The sequence below is a fragment of the Phlebotomus papatasi genome, chromosome 3 (genome assembly GCF_024763615.1).
Source record: "Phlebotomus papatasi isolate M1 chromosome 3, Ppap_2.1, whole genome shotgun sequence".
NCBI lineage: Eukaryota > Metazoa > Arthropoda > Insecta > Diptera > Psychodidae > Phlebotomus > Phlebotomus papatasi.
The window spans coordinates 5,440,031-5,462,137 of NC_077224.1; the positions used below are offsets into that span (position 1 = coordinate 5,440,031).

At 32.4% G+C, this 22,107-nt stretch overlaps 1 protein-coding gene across 2 annotated transcripts; it reads left to right on the plus strand.

The window, feature by feature from the left end:
* Positions 1-14,465: 14,465 nt before the first annotated feature.
* On the plus strand, positions 14,466-15,543 carry LOC129806559 (coiled-coil domain-containing protein 43). 2 transcript variants are annotated; one of them, XM_055855238.1, is made up of 3 exons: positions 14,466-14,658; positions 14,784-14,999; positions 15,069-15,543. In XM_055855238.1, the coding sequence occupies exons 1-3, from the start codon at positions 14,488-14,490 to the stop codon at positions 15,303-15,305; spliced, it is 624 nt and encodes a 207-aa protein (XP_055711213.1). In that variant the 5' UTR covers positions 14,466-14,487; the 3' UTR covers positions 15,306-15,543. The 2 variants fall into 2 exon arrangements, with proteins under 2 accessions (XP_055711213.1, XP_055711211.1); XM_055855236.1 differs by having other exon boundaries at positions 14,784-15,543.
* The last annotated feature ends 6,564 nt before the right edge of the window (positions 15,544-22,107 follow it).

A 22,107-nucleotide genomic window follows, 5' to 3' on the forward strand; every position in this document is an offset into this window, starting at 1 on the left:
GGTTTTCTTTAAAAATCTCCAAAAAATGCTTTGGAATGAGAATTTAAAAAATCATATATAACAAACTAAACCCGATATTTCAGTGCTCTCTTTAGGAGAGCATAGAGGGTCCTTGGGGGTATGTATTTGACCATAGAGACGTCTCCTGTGAATTCTCTTAATGTCTCATTTATTGATCTTAGTAATTTTTGAAAATACAAAAATTCTATCTTACAGCAAATTGTTCTAGGGATTTTTTAGATTCGATTCTTTACCCACCGAAAAGAAGCTTCAAAGTTGTCCTTCTTTATCTCGGAATAATCCCAATACCCAATCTCGACTCACAAAAAACTTCGCGCCTAAATTTGTCGTTCATTCAGAAACTCTATTAAAAATTCAGAAGATAGAATGTTTAGATTTTGGAAATATTTTCGTACAGAGATAACTTTTTTGTAAAGTAATAAAAAAAAACATATTAGGTGAGATTCTTAACAATCTCACCTACTATTTATTTATATGACGCGAGGAGCTCTCTGTCTAGTCTAACCATATGCATAAAATTATATGTGCTCAAAATTTATATTATTTCAAAAGGTATAGGGAAATATCATAAAAATGCACTTGAATGTAGTGTGAACGTGTGTTTCATAGGTGTCTCAAGTCTAGGTCTCTAAGGTTTTAATAAGTCTCTATGGTCTTAAGTCGAAAATTTGGTCCTAACGGCTGGATTTTGAAAATGTTTCAATGAACATTGCAGAAAAAAATTTATATGGCCTCTACAGAGATTATAAAGTATATGACCATATTGAAGGAAATTTCTTATGCTTTTGTAGGAGAAACTCTTCAATATGAACATAAACTTCTCTAGTAGTTAGAGGTCATTATGCTGTAATGTATGTGTATGATTAATAAAAAATCCCTAGAACAATTTGCTGTAAGATAGAATTTTTGTATTTTCAAAAATTACTAAGATCAATAAATGAGACATTAAGAGAATTCACAGGAGACGTCTCTATGGTCAAATACATACCCCCAAGGACCCTCTATGCTCTCCTAAAGAGAGCACTGAAATATCGGGTTTAGTTTGTTATATATGATTTTTTAAATTCTCATTCCAAAGCATTTTTTGGAGATTTTTAAAGAAAACCTCATTATTTCACCCTCAAGGGGTACTTTTACAGATTTCATGTATTAATATAAAGTTGTAGGACAACTCTTCAGCTTTCCAACGGATATCTAAAATTTAAATTCCGTTCACTAGAACCGGAGATATAATCAATAAAGTAAAACAAAACAGCTAAAATGCAAAAAAATTAAATTCTCAGAATTGCGATGTGATTGAAAAAAATTAAAGTCATTTTCTAAAACAGCATACCCAATAGCAAAATAATCAACTAATACTTCTTAAGAATTTTTTAAAAAGATAAATTTTGTAGACCTGTGTAATTAAATGACGCCTGGGGTCATCATTGCAACTTCCTGAAATTCTGTAAGTTAATCCGAAAGTTCACAGCTGTAGTTTAATTATTTAAAAGTGTCTTGGCTAAAGGTAATTTGCATTACTCAAGGGGTAACTCATTGCTGAAGTACATGCCATTTGGTTGATAGATGTCACTGAAATTGCCGAAACATATCCAAGAAACACAGAAACCGTTCCAAGAAACATGGAAACATTCAAGAAACCAATAGAATCCCTTGAAGAAACCAAACCTTCTGTAGAAACATGGAAACATGGATAGAAACGGGTAATCACATCGAAAAAAATGCAGAAATGTACATTTTCTAAACTTTTAAATTTTTGAAATCTTTTGTTGCGATGCTTTTTTTTGTTTCTGCTTCTTAGAATCAAGATTTCAATATTTCAAGAAACCTTTGCGTAACGTAACCTTTGTAAAACGTTTTAAAAAACGTGTAAGGTAATTCAAAAAATACGCAAAGGTTTCTTGAAACATTGAAATCTTGATTCTAAGAAGCAGAAACAAAAAAAAACACCACAACAAAAGATCACAAAAACTTAAAACTTTTATAGAAATATTAAGTTATGGACGGAAACCAAGCAATTCGTGCAAAAAATAACGAAACGAATCTGAAGAAACGCAGAAACTCACTGACAGAAACGTTTTATTGACACACGGGAACGGATCTAGAAATGTGGCGTAAGTGCGAGTGACTTTGTCACCTTTTTCTGTTCGTAAGTTTTTCTTTATTTTTAGAACTTAAGGATGGTCTTTACCGATTAGACATGGTAGATCAGATTGGTAAAGATCATCCTTAAGTTCTATAAATAAAGAAAAGTTTACGAACCAGGAAGGGGTGACAAAGTCACTCGAACTTACGCCACATTTCTAGATCTGTTATCACGTTTCAATAAAATGTTTCTGTCAGTGAATTTCATACTACAAAGCAAGATTTTTAGAAATATTTCCAAAATCGTGTTAAAAACTGATTAAGAAATGTGAAAATACATCCAAAAAATACAGAAATTTTTCTGAAAACGTAGGAAAGCACGAAAATGCGTCTAAGAAACATCAAAACCCTTCTGAAAACGCGTGAATTAATCGTGAAACGCACGAACAAAAGAAGCTAAGAAACATAGAATGATGAAAAAATAAATAAAACTTTGATGGAAATATAAAATATTTGACGGAAACTAATACAGTAGATTATATAATGATTTTCGGACAATGAAATAGTTTTTAAGAAGTGAAAACACGGGATTTTGACCTTTGATCTTCTCCTTTTTTTAATTCATTGCCAACGTTTTGGAGCTTGATGGCTCCTTCTTCAGGTATGGAAAAAGAATGGTGGGAAAAGGATGTCAGGGATGTTTCCCAATCTGACCATCGTGATGTCCACTTCGTCCATTTGTGAAAAAGTAGTAGTGAACCATTTCCCTGACATCCTTTTCCCACCATTCTTTTTCCATAGCATCACTTTTTAAGACGCTTGATGGGCCCTTGAGAAAAATATAGAAATACCTCTAAGAAACATCAAAACTTGGTTGTATACATTAAATATTGCGTGAAAACGAAGTATTGCATCCAAGAAACAGTAAAACGCTTCCAGAATCGTAGAAACTCATTGAAGAAACACAAGAAATTTTTTGAAAACATAGAAATATTTTACCTAAATTCCAGAACGATTCTAGCAAAATGAATAAACAACAGAGAAATATATTCTGGTTGCAACACAAAATTATATAAAAGCAATTTTCTAGAAATGCGAACAACAATGTAATAAATAAACACAGAAAGGTAACCAAGAAATATGGAAATGGTTTTAAACGTTCTAAAATGTGAAAATTCAGTAGAGAAACATAGAAACGCCTCTAAGAAACATCAAAATTTGGTTTAAAACATGAAATTTTGGATAAAAACTAAGAATTTCATCCAAGAAATACGGAAACGCTCAAGGGGTGGTAACTTATATTGAGAAACCCTTGTCAATTGTACGAGAAACGCTTCGCGAAACCCGAGAAACCGGCTCTTTGCATTGCGAAACCCGAGAAACACAAATTCTGCATCGAAAAATCCAATTTTTGCATCACAAAACCCAATTTCTGCATCGCGAAACCCGCTTTTTGCATCGCAAAACCCGAGAAAACCAATTTCTGCATTGAGAAATCCAATTTTGCATCGCAAAACCCGAGTAATCCAATTTCTGCCTCGAGAAATCCAATTTTTGCATCGCGAAACACGAGAAACCCAATTTCTGCATCGATAAATCCAATTTTTGCATCGCGAAACCCGAGAAACCCAATTTCTGCATCGATAAATTCAATTTTTGCATCGCGAAACCCGAGAAACCCAATTTCTGCATCGCGAAACACACATTTTGCATCGCAAAACCCGAAAAACCCAAAAATTGCATCGTAAAACCCCAGAAACCAGAAACCCTTGTCAGAAAAAATGGAAATGGGTTACTCCTTGGAAACATTTCATTAAAACGCAGGAATGATTCTAGATATGCATAAATAATTCACAAATGTATTCTCACTACAACCCAAAATTATATTTAATAACAATATCCAGAAATGCGAACAAAAAATTCAATGAAGGAACTCAGAAAAGCATTTAAGAGACACGGAAACGCTTCCAAGAAACATAGAACGCTTTCTATGTTTCTTTAAAATACGAAACCGCATGCAAGCAATATGGAAACGTTTTGCAATATCTGAAACGTATATATGAAATGCAGGAACATGGATAGTGGAAGTGGTGCACTTTGAATTGGAGTACCTTTGAAATTGGACTTTTTCTCCCATTTTTGAAAGGATTTGAGGCTTATTATAATGTAATTCTGCTTAACAATTGGTTTGTAATGGAAAATTATATCACAGTAAGGCTCAGTTCTATTTAAAAAGAGGACAAAACAGCCCAATCTTAAAGCAGATCCAATTCAAAGGTACCTAACTTATCCCTATGAATCACCCCTGTTCCCATGTTTCTAGAAACAGGAATCACATGGTAATTTTTTTTTGGGAGTTACCCTTTGACAATTGGAATAAAAATCTCATCCAATGTCGGAGATTTTCGAAAATTCAAACTGATTTTCGAATAACAGAATTGCATTTTGCACAAAGTTTTGAAAATAAAATGAAACTTCGTTTTGAAGTGTTTAATCGTAAAACTTCAGAAATACGAATGAGAAGCACATGAGCCTCTTTGCGGAATTCAAAAAAAAATCAGGCAACTTTATAATTCTGCCAATATTTTCTATATAGTTTAAAGGTGTTATGATATCAGCGTAGAAATTGTAGGGAACCACCCTTCAATCTTCACATTAATTAATAAAATTCTGATACAGCTATATAGTTTTCTTGGTTAGTTATTTTTCTTTCTTATTTATACTCAATTTTTGAATGTAATTATTTTTTAAAAATTTATTTATTATTGTTTAAAAATGAATTATTTATAGACTTAATAGCAATTGTTATCTCAGTTTATATCCCTATTATTGTTGGCGAAGAAACCGAAGAAATCTGCAGTGTTACAATATGTTTTTTTTTTTTTTTAATAAAATAGACTTTTTTTTCAGTATAAAAATTTTGTAGTTTAGATGCATTTTTTTGAGTTATACACAAATTTTTGGCTGATACAGTGAGAGAACTGTTAAACAAAATAAAAAGCCGTATCTTGTGTTTATATTGGTGAAAAAAAAAGATTATTTACAAATGCATAGATATTTTTTCTCAAATTGTGCAAATTAAAAAGACACTTTAATTAAAAGAAAAGAAATTCAGAGTTATAAATGAAAATGGAAAGATTTAGCCAAAAGTAAAAGTTCGTTTTTAGTTTTCTAAATAAACTAATAAATTTAACTGTTAAAAAAACTATCCATAATGATTAGGAAAAGAAATTTAAACTATCTTTGTTAAAGAAAAAATTAAAAAGAAATTTATATCAACGTTATCTGCATAATCACTTTAGTAAGAGTATAAAAGAAAAGAGATTTGAAAACTTTTGGATGATATTGGGAAAAGATGAGAGTATAATACAACATTTCTGAAATCTCCGCAATTTCACAAATTTGTATGATATTATAGTTTAATAAAAAGAAATTGAATGGGCCTTATTCTTTTATTTGGTCAAAAGGTTTAATTCGAAAAGTTTTAGGTTATGTTATAGCTAACCTCAAAAAGTCAAGGCATTTTTTTGTGTGGGAGACTTCCTTAATCTGCGTTGTACAGGAATATTTTATCAATAACTTTAGTTACGACGAATAAAACCAGATAAAGTAGCTTTTTAAATTAAAATACATCAAATTCTAACCTTAAAAAATGTTCCTAGAGGGTTTGACAAATTCTCAAATAAATTGCACATTTTTGAATTACAGAAGAACTTTTATGTTATATAATAGGTCAAACATAACCTCAAATTCTGGAATAAATTCTGTACCAAATAGGACAATCAGGCCCAATTTATAGAAGGGAATCAAATAAAAAGTTGAAGTTAAAAGCAATTCTCTGCTGTTTATTTTCTAATTTTTCTTATGGGTTGTCTCGAAATGTGAGGTTATGTTCAATCTAACCTAAAAAAAAAAGCTACAATGTTTTTATTTGATGTCATTTATTTCAAGAAAGAAAAATTAATGAGGTTCATTCTGGAAGTTCTCTTGAATAGTGTCAGGCGATCTACTCTTCTCAGGGGCAAGAGAGTTGAGATCTCTAGACATTGAGCACAATTTTCGTCAAAAAATGCTGTTTTGAAGAAAATCGTCTGCTTTGCTGTAGGCGGAAACGTCAAAATTCTGTCAAGGTTATGTCAAAAATGCAATTTTTGACGAAAATTGCTCCCAATGCGTAGAAACCTGAATAATGTGATTCAGGGAAATCCTTGATTTTCTTCTTCTAACCTCAAAATTTTAACAAAAGCTGCGAACTCTGTTATAAGTTTAAGAGGCTTTTTATGGGTTTTCTACCCTTCAATTAAATTACCCTTTCAAGAAAACTTCAGAACAGAGGTGTGCAAGACCCGTTTGAAACCGAACAAACGTCAAATAAAAATTCCCAGCGAGCACACTTAGCTGAAAAAGTTAGCGGTTTCAGCATATTTTTACTGAATCGACCAACAAAAATGTGCTAATCGGTCAGCAGTCGCCGAACAAAAAGTGCTAACCAAATATATGGAAATGGCACTGCCTGACGAGTGTCGTTTTAAGGTTAGCAGCAGGAGCATAACGTTTCCTATGTTTTCCATATGTTTCTAGCGTGCCGAAAAAACTTTTAAGTTCATTAGCTGTTTTCTGTCATTGTAGAATGAATTATTAAATAATACTTATACAAAATAAAAGCCAGTTTAATAAAGAAAAGGCAACCGAACACCTCAAATTAGCAACCTACGTAGTTCTGGAGATATCTCGTGAAATATGTACAAAAATAGCAAAAAATTTACACTAAAACTGGTCGCATTTTTTTAGAGCAAATGTCACCCCCCTGGTTAGCAGAATTCAGTTGCAAATACAAATATTTTCAGCTGAATTTAAATCGATTCGCATTTAGTGCTCGCTGGGATGTGTCTTGAATTAAAATTGAAAGGTGTGTTGTATGAGATAATTAATATAGGAGATTACTAAATCCTTTTCATAAGCTCACTGTACAATCAGTTTGTGAGTATCATCTCAAGAAAATCCAAAAAGTCAAATTCAAGAGCTTAATTAGACAAAACTGTGGCTTAGATGTTGGGAGAGTGTCTTGGATCAAGTTGAAAGGGTATGTTGTACGTGATAATTGAAATTAACCATGGATAATTTTTTAAAAGGAATAACAGGAAGTAGTTCTGTCTGGTTACCTTCGTACAGGTTAGCATTTCTGCAAAGATATACCCTATAGCCGATCGGCCGCAAAGTTTCACTTTAACCCTTTAAGGACGATAGGAACACCGGTGTCCCATTAAGAAAATAATTTTTCCTGACTACCTAAAGTTATTTCTTTCTTATGTTTGTACGCATTTGCAAAGTAGAAGGTTGAAGGAATCTAGGATATTTTTTACAAATCTCCAACTATTTGCTATATAGTAAATTTTTAAGCTAAAAAATGGCGAATTTTTAAATTCTCATATTGAAAATTTATTTAAAATATTTTTTATACTTCCAATTTTTTTTAGGCAGAACCGTTTTAGAAAAAGAAACTACAATACTCAAACATAATATTTCTCTTTAGACTGAAAATTATCTGTCATTGGTATCGTCAGAAAAATTACTTAAATTTTTGAGCTATTTTTGTCCTTATCGTTCATAGAGACAAAAAATACACCATATCAGATTCTGTTGCTTTCGACGGTTTTGTTTATCAGTTTCATTTTTATTGCTGATTTTCGGTCAGCAAAATCTGTCTCGTCGTTAAAGGGTTAAAAGAAAAATCCGTGGAATTTTTCTGCTATTTTTCCGCGTGAGGCTCCATGGAAAGCCCCGCTAATATGTTGCGTAGAGTTCCGCGGAATTATCATATTTTTTTCGCTTGGATATCCGCGATAATAAATCCGAAAATTTTCTATTAAAATATTTGAGAGCATTCCGTTGAAATTGAAACGATATTTCCATTGAATATTCCAAGTACATTTTTTGATCTTTCTGGTCAAGACTTCATGGAAGTAAATACTTGTTTTTCGCCCTAGAGCTATAATTCTTGAGAGCTAGACATACTCAAATGTACGATATGGTAGCAATATTTTCAACTCAAAAGTAGAACAATTTAGTGTTCGTCTGATAGATGAATACTGTCCAAGTTCTAAATTGCCTATTGGCACTGATCGTCCATTTGTTTGTGGATGTTTCTTTGAAGAAATTTTCTATTATGAAAATTCCACGCCATTTTAATCAATTTTAGGAATTAATTTGATGAAGATTGTAAAAAAAGATCCACTGGAATTTCGTAATATTAAACCATGGAAGGCTCTAAGGCGGTTGCATGGAAAATTTCGCGGAGAATTTCGTGGAAATAAAGAGGATTTTTCTGAATTTTTAAAGGACTAACTGACGATTATACCACTAATAATTCATAGGAAAAGACGTGGAAATATTCATCGGAAAAGTACATGGAAACTCCCGGACATTTCTTGTTAGACGTTCCTGCACAGAGTTCCGCAAACGTCCATCGAACACTAGAAGGAAATTTAGCGTAAAATCCGCGGACATGGCAGAAAATATTGCTAGAAATCCTGTGGAATTACTGCAGCCATTGGCTATAGTGTCCTAACCTAAAACTGTCAAACCTAGAGATTTGTAGATCTTTTGATTGAAGAAAAATACAATAATTTAATTTAATCAATTTGCCATAAAAAGGCTTTATTCCTTTGCCTAAGAGTCAATTCTATGAAGAACCACCCAAAATTTTGACTTTTTTGTGGTTAGATTCATCATTACCTCACTTTCGAATATAACCTTTTGGCCAAATACAAGTAAGATAAATCCTGTTTCCCATAAACTTTTTTGATTAACTGAAAATCTTTGATGAATGATATAAAATGTACCAAATGAAAATAAATTTTTCAAATATTGAGAGAAACGTAAAGCACAAAGTGTACAATGTATGCTCATTAATTATAAAAGAATTATTTTTCGAAAGATTCACTATATACAGAAAAGTTAGATGCAGTTGCTTTTTTAATTTAAAGTCCAAATAGAAATGGAAGAAAAACATAAATCTTACTATAAAATAGTGATATATTGTCGCTAGTATTGAAGAAATAAATTTTGATTAGGTGATCTAGGCTTTTTTACACTTAATACAAAAATGAAGAAAAGGAAATATATACTGAAAAAATATCACACTTTTAATGTAATTTACCAAAAAAAAAGGAAATTTGCATTATCGACACTTTTGTGTGTAATGTATAGAGACAACATCAAGAGATGAAAAAAAATCAAGAGAATTTGCATTAAATATTTGAATAGAACAGTGAAAATCTAAAGGAGAAATAAAAAAAAACCAAAGAAATTATCCAATTAACGTATTGATCTTAACTATATAGAAAAAAAGAAATACATTTTTCAAAATACAATTGCATATTTAAAGAAAAAAATCATTTTTAACAAAGAAAAAAAAAAAGAAAACCAATTGCCAAGTTTATTCGAAGAGATTTGCCAGGGAGAAGAAATGATTAAACCACGTTATTGATGAGAAATGAGAATACTTTTATTTTTTTGTTGATTCTTAAGTTTCAATGTCTTTTTTCTCGCTCTTTAATGTTAATGTTTTTTTTTATTTCTAATATTAAACTAATTATTGAATATTATCATCACATATTGTAATTAAAAAAAAAAACAATCGGAAAGTTCTAAAAAAATTATTATGATTACTTGAAGGACAAGTGCCGATCAGCAAATGGAATAAATGGGTTAAATGGGGGTAATATTTTGAAAAATGGGAAAGTAATGTTGAAATTTTTTGCATCACATAAGACACAATTTTATCAAATTTACTCCTTTTACTTAAAAAAAGAGAAAAAAGCGAACCGTTTAGTAAATATAAAAATTCTCCCTATGTTTCAAAAGAAAATACTATGAGTTTAATAAAAATGATAAATTAATAAACATAAATTTACCATAAACCTAGCTGTTTTATTTTACTTTTATGACTTTTATCAATTTTTCAATGCACAATTGATAGGGTTGTTGAGTATTGATTGTCTACCATTCCATTTTCGCGCTTAAAAAGGAGTTAAATCTACTTTTAGGTTATGTGTTCTCGCGCGCTTTTTTAGGAACAGTTATTTTGAGAACAGTTTCAACTTTCGACACTTCTTATCAGATGGCGCTAGTGCTGCTAATTGCATATTTTCAACGAAATACATTTTATTCTTCTGAGAAAATTATTAAAAGAATGACCAATGAGGCTTCAAGAAAAGAATACTTAATAAAATTCTAACTGTTTGCATAAATATTCCCTTTCCTGCCAAAAATACAGTCAAAGAAATTTTGTTTACAATAATTATAGAAAACATTTGTTTTGCATGCCATATTTGACAACACCGGCCTACTGAGTTATCAGAGGCACCTAGCGGAGAAATTTCCCGGGCTGTAAGACTAAAATACGTTTTAGTAGAGTGGATTCTCTTGTTAACCAAGGTTTTTATTGGGTTAATGAATCTGTTAAAATAATGTGAAGTTACAGAAGTAATGTGAAGTTAAAGAAAAATTCGTGGAATTTTTCTATTTTTCCGCGTGAGCCTCCATGAAAAAAAAAAAGATAATATGCTGCGTAGAGTTCTGCGGAGTTATCACATTATTTTTACTTGGATATCCGCGATAATAAATCCGAGGAATTTTCTGTTAAAATATTTGAGAACATTCCCTGAAAATTGAAACAAAATTTCCATTGAATATTCCAAGTACATTTTCCGATAGCTTTCCGGTCAGGACTCCATGGAAGCAAACGAGCAAAAATTCTTGTGAGCTAAATATACTCAAATGTACGATATGGTAGCAATATTTCCAACTCTAAAGTAGAACAATTGTGTGTTCGTTTGATAGATGAATACTCTTCAATTTCCAAGTTGTCAATTGGCACTGATCCTCCATTTATTTGTGGAAGTTTCTTTGTAGAAATATTCTATTATGAAAATTCCACGCCATTTTTTAAAACAATTTTAGGAATAATTTTGAAAAAAAATATATTAAAAAAATCCACTGGAAAAGTCGTGGAATTTCGTAATATTAAACCATGGAACCCTTCAAGGCCGTTTCATGGAAAATTCCGGGGAGAATTTCGTGGAAATAAAGAGAATTTTTCTGAATTTTTAAAGGGCTGACTGACGATTATACCGCGCTAACGCTATAATTCTTGCGAGTCAGACATACACAGTAAAAAAAAGATGTAAAATTTTACTACTATAATAGTACAAAATCGGCTATTTTAGTTATTTAATTTAAAAATGTTTAAAAAATGCACAATAATTTGGTAATTTATTGTCACGTGATTGAAAATTGCCACTATTATAGTTGAAAAATTTTCAACAACGTTGTTGTTTGATTTGAAAATGTGTAAAATTTTAACACTATAATAGTGTGAAATCGGATAAATTAATTATTTAATTGCGATCTGTGTAAAATTTCTCAATATTATAGTCATAAAAAAATTTTCAACAATGTTTTGTAATTTAAAACTGTTGAAAAATTCTAAAAATTACCACTATTATAGTATGATTATAGTTTTTCACATTATTACAGTGTGAAAAAATACACAACTTTGTGGTATTTTTTGTGACATGATCAAAAATTAACACTATTATAGTTTGATTGTAATTTTCAAACTATTATAGTGTGAAGCATTGTATTTCAACGAAAGTTGTTAAATTTTTAAACAAAAGTTGTTTAAAAATTGTTGAATTTCCATTTGAGACATATACTTCAGTCGAGATGCTTTTCATTGGGCAAAAGTTATATAGGGTCGGAGGAACGTCTGTTCGACAGGGAAACCCTATTGACGCTTTTGTCAAAATGTTGAAAATTATTTAATGTATCTAGTAAAATAAGTAATATAACGTTTTTTCTGTAATATACCTTTTACTATAAACAGAGATGTTCTTATTTCATATCCCAAATGGTACAGAGTAGGGTGTCAATAGGTGCTTACACGAGTTCTTAAAGTGTCAATAGACGTTCCTGTCACCCTAGAACATCAAATATTTATATGCATAATAAGTATATCGTGAAGATCCGAGCATCATATGTAATTATCTCGCATTAGGGAGGACCCCGAGTACAGGAAAAAACATTACAAATGTCTAAAAAGGTAAAATAAAACTAAAATAAACGAAATGAAATGAAAATTCAACAACTCCAAATTGAACAACTTTAAATTAAACAATTTTAAATTAAACATTCTTTCCAAATTTAACACTATAATAGTGTTGTGAAAGATTACACACTATGATAGTGTTAATTTTTTTACTGTGTTCTTTGGCGTATACCCATGTAACACAGGGCTTACTAAGTGACATGTAAACTTTATAAGGACGTCATCACTACTTATCTACTGACCTGTTGAAGTTTGACTAGCAGAATTTAAGTAATTAATACGTCAGGTTATGATAAAAGTTGTCACTACCTAAAATTTACATCATTACGACGTCATGAAAATTGGTAGTTTACATGTGGTAATCAAGAGGTCATAAATACGTAATTGTATAAGCCAAGCCATTTTGTGATTGAGTACATTACTTAAGCATGATGTAATTTTGTAGTCGTTATTGTCAACGCTTCACGTGCAGAAGCAGTGCATTTTTATTACGTTATATCACAGTAAAAATGTATTTTTCTAAACATTCAGTGATAACTCTGTCTAATTGTCCCATCGCTACTGTCGAATGTCGATTATGGACAATCGAGATGATAACTTACATTTTTTGTCGCTAGTGTCGATAATTCTCGCCACTAATTTATCGCCACCTCTGGAGCTGTCGATTTGTACTTTCGAAGTGAAATTTAGTGAAAATTTTACATTTTTTTAGTAAGTAAATACCTTTTTTATTCCCTTAAATCCTCTTTATGAATTTTTTTTAGTAGTAAATAATAGTTCTTGTGAAATTTTATTCATTCTGTGCCAACCATGAAGTATGGAATTGTTTGGAATATTCTAGGCCAAATCGAATGCGGAAAGTTATATTATGTTGATAGTGTTCAATCCATCACAAAATTATCCTTGCACCGACTGGGAAAGGCTCATTAGACATGCTCGGTGTCATGTTTGAGGCACTGCTGTCCAGGAAGTTATAGGAGAAATTTCTTATGTATGATAATTAAGTTGAATCTGTCCAGCAGGAACTCATGAGTTCTTGGACATAATCACAGATTCGTTAGTTTTCTTCGAAGCTTCTGCCCTTCCTTGACAACTATGAAGCATCGCAATGGAACAATAACCCACGCACTGATTGAACAGAGAAGGATATCATCATTCCTGAGATTCCTGGAACCATCTCTTCAGTAACAGCAGTTCAGCAAGTTTTCGGGGATTAATTATTTCGTAAAAATATGAAGCAAATAAAAAAGATACGTGTGATTAAATACATTTTTACATCAGTGAAAATTTATTACTTACACGCCTTCCGAAAGCTCCAAAGAGTGACTTTGATACAAAATTTTTGTACCTTCTCGCGCAATATGAATGTTGAGTTACCTTAATATCACACTTTCTATGAAAAAAATATTTCTGAGTTCGTATTTTAATATAAAATCAATTAAATCACTGAAAGAACTCCATTTGCAAAATCAAAACAAGCGAGAGTGAAGTTATGTTGCACTGTCCCAAAGTGTCACAATAACGAGTCGACAATGCGAGAAGAGCCGACACTCATTTCATCTCATCATTTAGATTTAACGATACTAGAGATTCGATAGTGTCGAATCGATACTAGCGAGAGCCAAAGTTATCATTTCACCCCAGATCTTTGCACCGGGTGGGACTCGAACTCACAACTGTAAGAGTCGAGTCAGAGATCTCATCCGCCCAAGAACCAACGGTCTTGCCTATTGCGCCACTGAGACCCCATCGTATCGGAATATTTGTTGGAATGTACTCATGTTATGTTATATATTGTTGATGATCCTGTGTTGGAAGAACTTGCTAAGTTCGTTTGTAGACCACCCAGGAGTGCCTTTTATTACGTTATATCACAATGAAAATGTCTTTCTAAACGTTCAGTTGTGTCCGAGTCATGGATTTCATCCGCCCAAGACCCAACGGTCTTGCCTATTGCGCCACTGAGATCCTCACCAGTCAGACAGGTGTCCACCAGTACGAGTGTATCAACCATTGTAGCTCCTTCTGTTATGTAGCATTACAAATCTTCAGCAGCTTGTACTCATGGATACTTTGAAGACCCTCAATTTAAACTCTCAAATTCCAATCGATTGCTAAGCCCATTAGGAATCCTCCAAAATATCCTTCTTGAACGTGAGAAAGGTCTTCACGCTTGTTTACACTCTATAAAGTCTTAGCCGCATCTGAATGATGAACTACCTAAGTCATCTGCTATAGCAGTGAGTTCTCGATGAGGAGTTACAGCTAATATGGCAGACACGGAAGAGACTTTCGATTTTTGGTTGAAGAGGAAATTGCGGCAAATAAACACAGATGAATCTATCTACGGACCCTACATCGTTGGTATTCTCGATGGGGATGGTGAGGAGCAGGTGGAGGAAAAAATTGGTGCCATTGAAGAACTTCTATCAGGAATAATTGTAAGTTTTGCAGAAGACATTCTTCTGTTGACTATAAAAGGACATTTTCCGGAAGTTCCCCTCCTCAAGTCGCTTGAAAAGGGGAATCCTAGTCAACAGGTAATTACCTGGAGGTTTCATTTTAGGACTCTGATGTTAAAGCCACAGCTGAGGAGATTGTCAACAAATGGACATCGCTTAATGCTGAGCCTCCGCCCAAGAAGAACGATGTCGAAGATGTTGATACGCGCCTAGCACGTCTCCTAGAATCTAATGTCGTGACATCCACCGTGCAACGGCGGCAGACATCAGAGGAATCCCAGATACGCTCCAAAATCCTGGCTCAGTACAGTCAAGTCCCAGTAAGTTTGATGTTTCCCTTGAATACTTGGATTTTGGTAAAAATTTTGCTCTTTGGGCATATTTATCAGCTTTCAGATGAAGAAGATGACGATCGGGGGGCTTCGGCATCCAATGGTGATGCAGAACTCGGCCGGAACACAAATGTTGAGGCTGTGCAGCAAATGATGCGAGAACGACGGGAACAGGCAAAATTGGAGAGTCAGAGGAAGAAGGAGAAAGACAAGGAGGATCTCAAGAAGCAAAAGCAATTGCGTGAGGAGAAGAAGGAGAAGCGAAAGAGTGTAAAGCAAGAACGCAGACGGTAGCAATAAAAATCCTATTTTCCGTCGAATTTTCTTTGAAATTCTATACTCACCATATTCTAAAAGTGAGGTTAGCTCAATCGTGGTGCACTTTCTCTTCTAATGCGTCAGGGAACGAATTTAAAAAGTAACGGTTAAACTCACATGATCAAGTGGAAAAAATTCTCGCGACTGTATCTTCATCTATTCAAGTGTTTTCCATTTCTGAGAAAAGCGTAAATAAACAGTACAATAACAAATAGATCTTTTTGCATTTCACTCTGTTTCCCTCCAGTTTTATCTATCTTTTTACTTAGAAAACTGTGGTATTTCCCAGAATGATTTTCTTTTATTTCTTCTAAATACTTTCCGCCTGATTAGAAATGTTAATTTTCAGTTCTATTTTTGCCCGAGAATGAATATTGGAACGCAATTCACTTGGGCAGACTTCCTTTTCCAAACTGTCCAACGCCGTGTTGAATGGAATCAAGTGAGTATGGAAAAAATAAGTGTATGGCCAAGAGAATTTTGCAGAATGCTCAAATTTGTGAGATTTTCTTCCAAATCGATTGATAGTAATACCTAACGCACAATGACTTTTGTTTGTAAATGTTTTCGAAGCTGTCTATGAGAATAAGCGAGATGACTAGATCTAGATCTCTTTCACTCTTATTGAAGTGTCAAAAATCTGTTCAAAAAAACAATGTTATTGTCAAGGTTATTGTCCGCTAATGTGTTTCACATTAATTGTCAATTGTCGCTTGTGAGCGTCCAAATATGTTTTTTGTGTCTTTGAGTCACTTAATATTTGGGGTTTTTATATTTATTGATAAAAAAGTGGACTTGGCCCACAAAAATAAGTTTAAATTTACCTAAAGCATAAATATTATTCACATTAAAAAAATAAAGAGAAAATCGCATTAATTTTTCGCATTAATGCTATAAATCAATTTATATCAAATTTTGCGGACCAAGTCTACCTTTTTATCAACAAATAGATCAAATTTTGAATATAAAATGATTCAAACACGCAAATTACACATTTGGACTCTCACCAGCGACAATTAATGTGAATCATATTAAAATTTTAATGTGAAAGTGTGATAACACAGTTATACAAAGTGCACATTAACTTTTGTTTGTAATCATATTTTCAAAATTTCCTATGAGAGTGAAGGAGATATCTCATTCACTCACATGGAAATGGCAAAAACACGTTTACTAAACAAAAGTTATTATGCACCGGGCATTAGGCACTATTGCAGAGCAGAATGACTTGTGTTTTTTAAACATGTTTTTGACTTTTCATTGAGAATGAATGAGATCTAGATCTAGCCATCTCGCTCATTCTCATAGAAAATTTTGAAAACATGCCCAAGCGGCATTTATCGCTATAAATGAGTAGAGATGTCCGATATCTGTACGAAAATAATGGCGAAGATTTTGTACAAATTTCTTCTATATAATCGCATAAAAGAGGTCCATATTCAGGTGAATGGGGAATTCTTACATCCAAAATATAACAATTTTTCATATTAGACGTAATTACGTCATCTTGTGCGGTAAAATGTATCGATTATGACTAAATAAAATATAATCACTATACAATATCAATTTTATAACTACTGATCGCAGAATTGTCATTTCTTTTGCATTTTCATTTAAAACTTGCTCAAATATTTTCCTTAAATGAATAATTATTTATCCCCAAAGACTCAGTCAGATTTTCTGTGCCTCGTGCACTCTTATTACCTATGAACATTTAATGCAATGACTGTTTTTCGTTAGAGGATACAATATTAGTGAATAATATTTCATTCCCGACCTGAAATTCCCAAGGGAAAGCTGGGAAATTAAAGAAAATAAAATTGAATAAATTTTTTGCCCCTTCCATCATGTCATTGAAAAACTTAAAGATATCAGATTTTTACTGCTTGTATTGATAGAATACTTCATTTTAAGCACCATTCTGGACAAATATCGAGGCTCATCAATGTTTTGTGCATATTTTACATTAAATTGGGTTTAGCGCTACCAATTTTCTGTAATTTTCCACGCCATAATCTTCTTTTTGTTCAAATAAAATAAAATTAAGATGCTGTAACCTGAATAAATAAAAAATATAGAAGAAAACACGTCTTGACATATTTACGTGATTATATTTACATTATGTCATACATTATATTCACATTACAGATTCCTTATAACAATAATGTTACTGCGTAGTAAACACTTCAATTTTATGCTTTTTATGAACATTTTATGAACGAACGAAGTATTAATTCACAATTTTTCCATCAATTACACTCACTTTTTCAAATTTGATCCCTTCTATCTATGTACTCGACTCCAATGCAAACGCTGGTGCACTTCAAGGTTTTAATTTATGTTCAACATCACTTTTTTCACAAATTTTCATTCGAATATGAATCTCTGCTTAGCAAACCAAGCAGAATTTGACAATCTGGTAGCGTCCTACAAAAGAACACAAGTTGTATATAACTTGTCTCCTTTGCGGAACAAATGTAACTAAAAATATCAAAACGTGATCTTCCTACAGTTTCACGACATTATGTGCACATAATGTCGTGTTACTGATACGTTATGATTGGTTTCAGTATGGTTCTGTATATTTTGATCTTTGTTGACCGCGAGACGTTCCTTGATTGAAATATCGACGAGTGGAAAGAAATTTCTACTCCACGCCGCGAGTCTCTCTTTAACCTATATTCTGACTTCATTATCCGTCATAAGTAGGTACCGATCCAAGGGCGTACCCAGGATTTCAGTTAGGGGGGGGCTGAGTCTCAAATTTTGTTGGCGGGGGGGGGGGGGTACATAATTTTTATATTGAAAAAAAAAAAACAAAAAAAATAAAATGAGATAAAAAGTATCTATATATACAAACTGGTCCTACTTTTCACGAGAGATTAGCCTATGCCCAATTTGTAGGTATTGATTAAGGAACGATCATCAGTGTTCTTCGGACCAGTAGTGCATTGTCTCCTATATTATTGACCAAAAATAAAATTAAGTTTTAGAAATTATTCTCAACTTTTTACTAAATAACTACAGCAAGGATGCATTCCATTAGTTCATATTTAATCTATAGAATCAACTACCCGTGAAACATCTGATAAAGCCCCTTCCGATCTGTAGAACACAGTGCATTTTTACTATTACACCTATCTTTATTCATTTCTGATAATAATAAACATAGGGTAAGTGTGCCAAATTGCGCCCAGCTTGCAATTTCGGCCATATTTTTTGTTCCTCGAATTTCCATGAATTTTTAGTTTTTACATAGGGTAAATTGGTACAAGTTGGACAATGGCAAAAGTTGGAAAATCTCGCTGGGACAAGTTGGACAGTCAATTTTTTCTTGATAAATACAGTACTAAATTTTAATTAGTATATTTTTCTATGTTATAGTTTAATTATTTGGTTCCTTGTGCTGCAAATAAAGTGAAAATCCATTCATATGAATAAGATTTAACGTATAAAATTCTCACCTCAATTGACAGTGTAACTTTTCACCGTCGAAAAAATACATCGATCGGCCATTTTTTCCTAATAAAAACACAAGAAGAGTGACTTTGGTTTTTCGGTTCTGTTGACATTTCTCAATATTTCTGGCAAATTTTAGTGGAATAAAGTGTTTAATCTCGATATTTAACGGTACGTAATGGTTTTATTTGATATAATTACTAACTGTATGAAGAAAAAGTGTTTATTTGAAGCGTGAGCAAAAGTGACAAGTTGGACATCCGGAGATACGATTGTATTGCAGGGGTTTTCTTTTTATTTCAGATGGGTAAAAAGGCAAATAAATTGAAAAAGTACAAATCCTATACTCAAGACCAAGTGAACAAAGCACTGGAAGCTTTTCGTCAAGGAAAGTCACTAAGTCAGGTGTCAGTATTATTTGGGGTGCCAAGAACAACACTTTTTAATAAGCTGACCGGGAAATGTCCGGAAGAATGCTCTGGGGGAAGGCCTCCTACGCTGCCAAAAGATATAGAAGATGAGCTCGTTGAATGGATTTTAGGATGCAGTGACAAGTGGCATCCTATAACAAAAGATCAAGTCCTCAACACTGTGCAAATTATTTGTAAGAAGTTCAAGATTGTCAACGAGTTCACCGATGGAAGGCCAGGATACTCTTGGTTCAAGAGCTTTTTGAACAGATACCCAGAATTGAGACTTCGTACACCAGAAGCATACACAACCCAAAGAGCTGGTATTACCACTGAGTGGTTTGAGAAAACTCATGAATATTTAAAATCCAAAGATCTTCTGGAACTTCCTCCTGATCGCGTCTTTAATCTAGACGAAACGGGTGTAATTCTTTCGCCCAAAGGTGGACAGGTATCTAATATTATTCTATGGAGTTTTTAAATTCATGTTTGAAGAGGCTATGCAAGAAAAAAAAGAATTAGACTTCAGAAACAGGAAGAAAGGCTCAAAATAAAAGAAGAAAAGGAGCAAAGCAAGAAAATTAAAATATCCAAGAAAAAGATTTAATAAATAATATATATCTAAGCCTTAATGTTTTTTACTTTTTAATTATACACTTTACCCTAGTGGTATAATTGATTCAGTTTGTATGGCATTCAGTAAAAAATCTTGAAACTTGCACAACCTTCCCCTACGCATTGTCCAAATTCCCACGTCCAACTTATCCCACCCTGTCCAAATTATATTGTTTTGCACTCACGTATTTTTCTTGTATTTAAGAACTTTTCAAACTGTTTTTCAAGAATTTCCATGAAACGGTAATATTCTAGAAGAATCAAGGAGCAAATTTATGTATGTCATCAGGGAAAAATGTATTTATAATGTCTTTAATCTTATATCAAAGTTCGAGCCTCTGGAAATTGTTCCAACTTATGCAACTTACCCTACTCTTGAGATTGTACAATCCAAAAAATGTCGCTTCGACGAGCAAGATGATCTGATAAAGATATTGTAAGAATTCCCGAAGGGCAACGAACTATGAGAATGAAGGTGGCCGAAATAGGCCTCCAATTCTATGTCTACATTTTTATTCATTTCAATATGTATTTAGAATGATTTTAGAGAAAATAAAGATGATAAACTGTGTGTAAGGTTCCAAGCATCACTCCTTATAAAAGAGTAACAAAAATATTCTATTTTTATTAAATATATTACATTTCAAACTTGAGACTTTGTCGCTTGCATGCAACTATGCCGAAATTTGGCACACTTACCCTATACAAAAACATTAAATAGTGTTTTGGAGCTTATATTTTTTTAAACTTAATGTGGAACATTGGTCTTAACATTTCGCTTTGTGAAGCCCTTCAAGGCAAAAAGAACTATCAGTCTTTAGAGAATTAATGATATGCTTCTGAAATTTGACATTTCTATTTAACGAAAATTTACTTAAAACAGATTTTTTTTAACTTCTTTTCCAGCATAATAAAAAAATTAATTCAAGTTCTTAGGCATAAAAAGAACAAGATTTAAACTATATTTTCTGCATTTAATTAAAAAAAAAATCAAAATTCAGCCATTGAGCTATGTTTTCTAATATTAAAAACGTTAATTTTTCCTATTAGGATTTTATGTTTACTTGATCATAACTTATTCTATAAAACGAAACATGATGTAAAATGTTATGATTTTATATGCCTAGGAGCTTGAATTTAATAAAATTTTTATTATGTTGAGAAAAAAAGTTAGAAAATATGCTATTTTCAGCCTTTTTGACCCGCATAGACCCTCAACAGATCAAAGTTCAAAGTCAATATACGACCACAGCTTTAATTATATTATTCTTAAATTTCACGTCTGACTGCTCCATTTGACGGCTTCAAATAAACTTTCGGAATCCTTGATGCTTTTTTTTTTAAACATATCGCCCGAGGAAACTAGAGGTCCATCACAAGTTTTTAAGATGTCTTAAGGCCTCTACACATTGGGAGTAATTTTCAAAAAAAAAAAAAAAAAAAAACAAATGCTATTTAGAAGGAAATTTTCTGCACTTCTCTAGGTGGAAACGTCACAATTCTGTCAAAAATGCAATTTTTGGCGGAAACAGTTCCCAATGTGTATATGTTATTAAGAAGAAGATTATTAAAAATATTCTGTAGAATCATTTTAAGAAACTTGCTTTCTTCTCATATGGTAAACCGTTAGTGCCAAAAAATACGATTTTTAGAAAACTCAAGGACGACTTTTCTAAAACATATTCTAACGCTATATTTTTACTTTCTCTGTGGATTTTTAGGCTTTCGTTATAAATTCTTAAATATCCCTTAAATATGTGAAAAAGATTAGGTGACAACTTCCTTTTTTTCAAAAAATATATTACTGAATAAATTTATTACTGAAATTACGTTAGAAAAATAAATCAAAAAAAGTTACGAAATATTTGTTCATTTTTACACTTTTTTTTAATTCTTGAATCTAGTACAGTACAGACAAGCGCCTTGACCTGCCCCCCCCCCCCAATTGGATCTTTAATAGTTTTTGAGCTTTTATAAGTTAATTTTTGCAGTGACCTTCTACAAATGAGCAGTAAAACATTAAATTTGAGAAGTGACTAAATTTACAACTTTAAAGAGCAATACAATTTTCATGAAAGTTTCGATCTTTATGAATTAAAAAAATTAGGCCCATTTTTGGAAAGATTTGGATTTTTTTACTGGCCAAATTAATTTTTTTTGCTGAATAAGTATATTTTTTTTACTTTTCGCTTGTTTTTGAATTTTTTTGACGCTTCTAGGGGGGGGCAGCTGCCCCCCCCTGCCCTTAGCTGGGTACGCCCATGTACCGATCCGAGGTATTAGAATTCATTAAC

Coding starts and splice junctions, on each gene's coding strand:
- LOC129806559 (XM_055855236.1), top strand. CDS start 14,488: ATGGCAGACACGGAAGAGACTTTCGATTTTTGGTTGAAGAGGAAATTG. Junction 14,659..14,783: donor AACTTCTATCAGGAATAATT/GTAAGTTTTGCA, acceptor GTTTCATTTTAG/GACTCTGATGTTAAAGCCAC.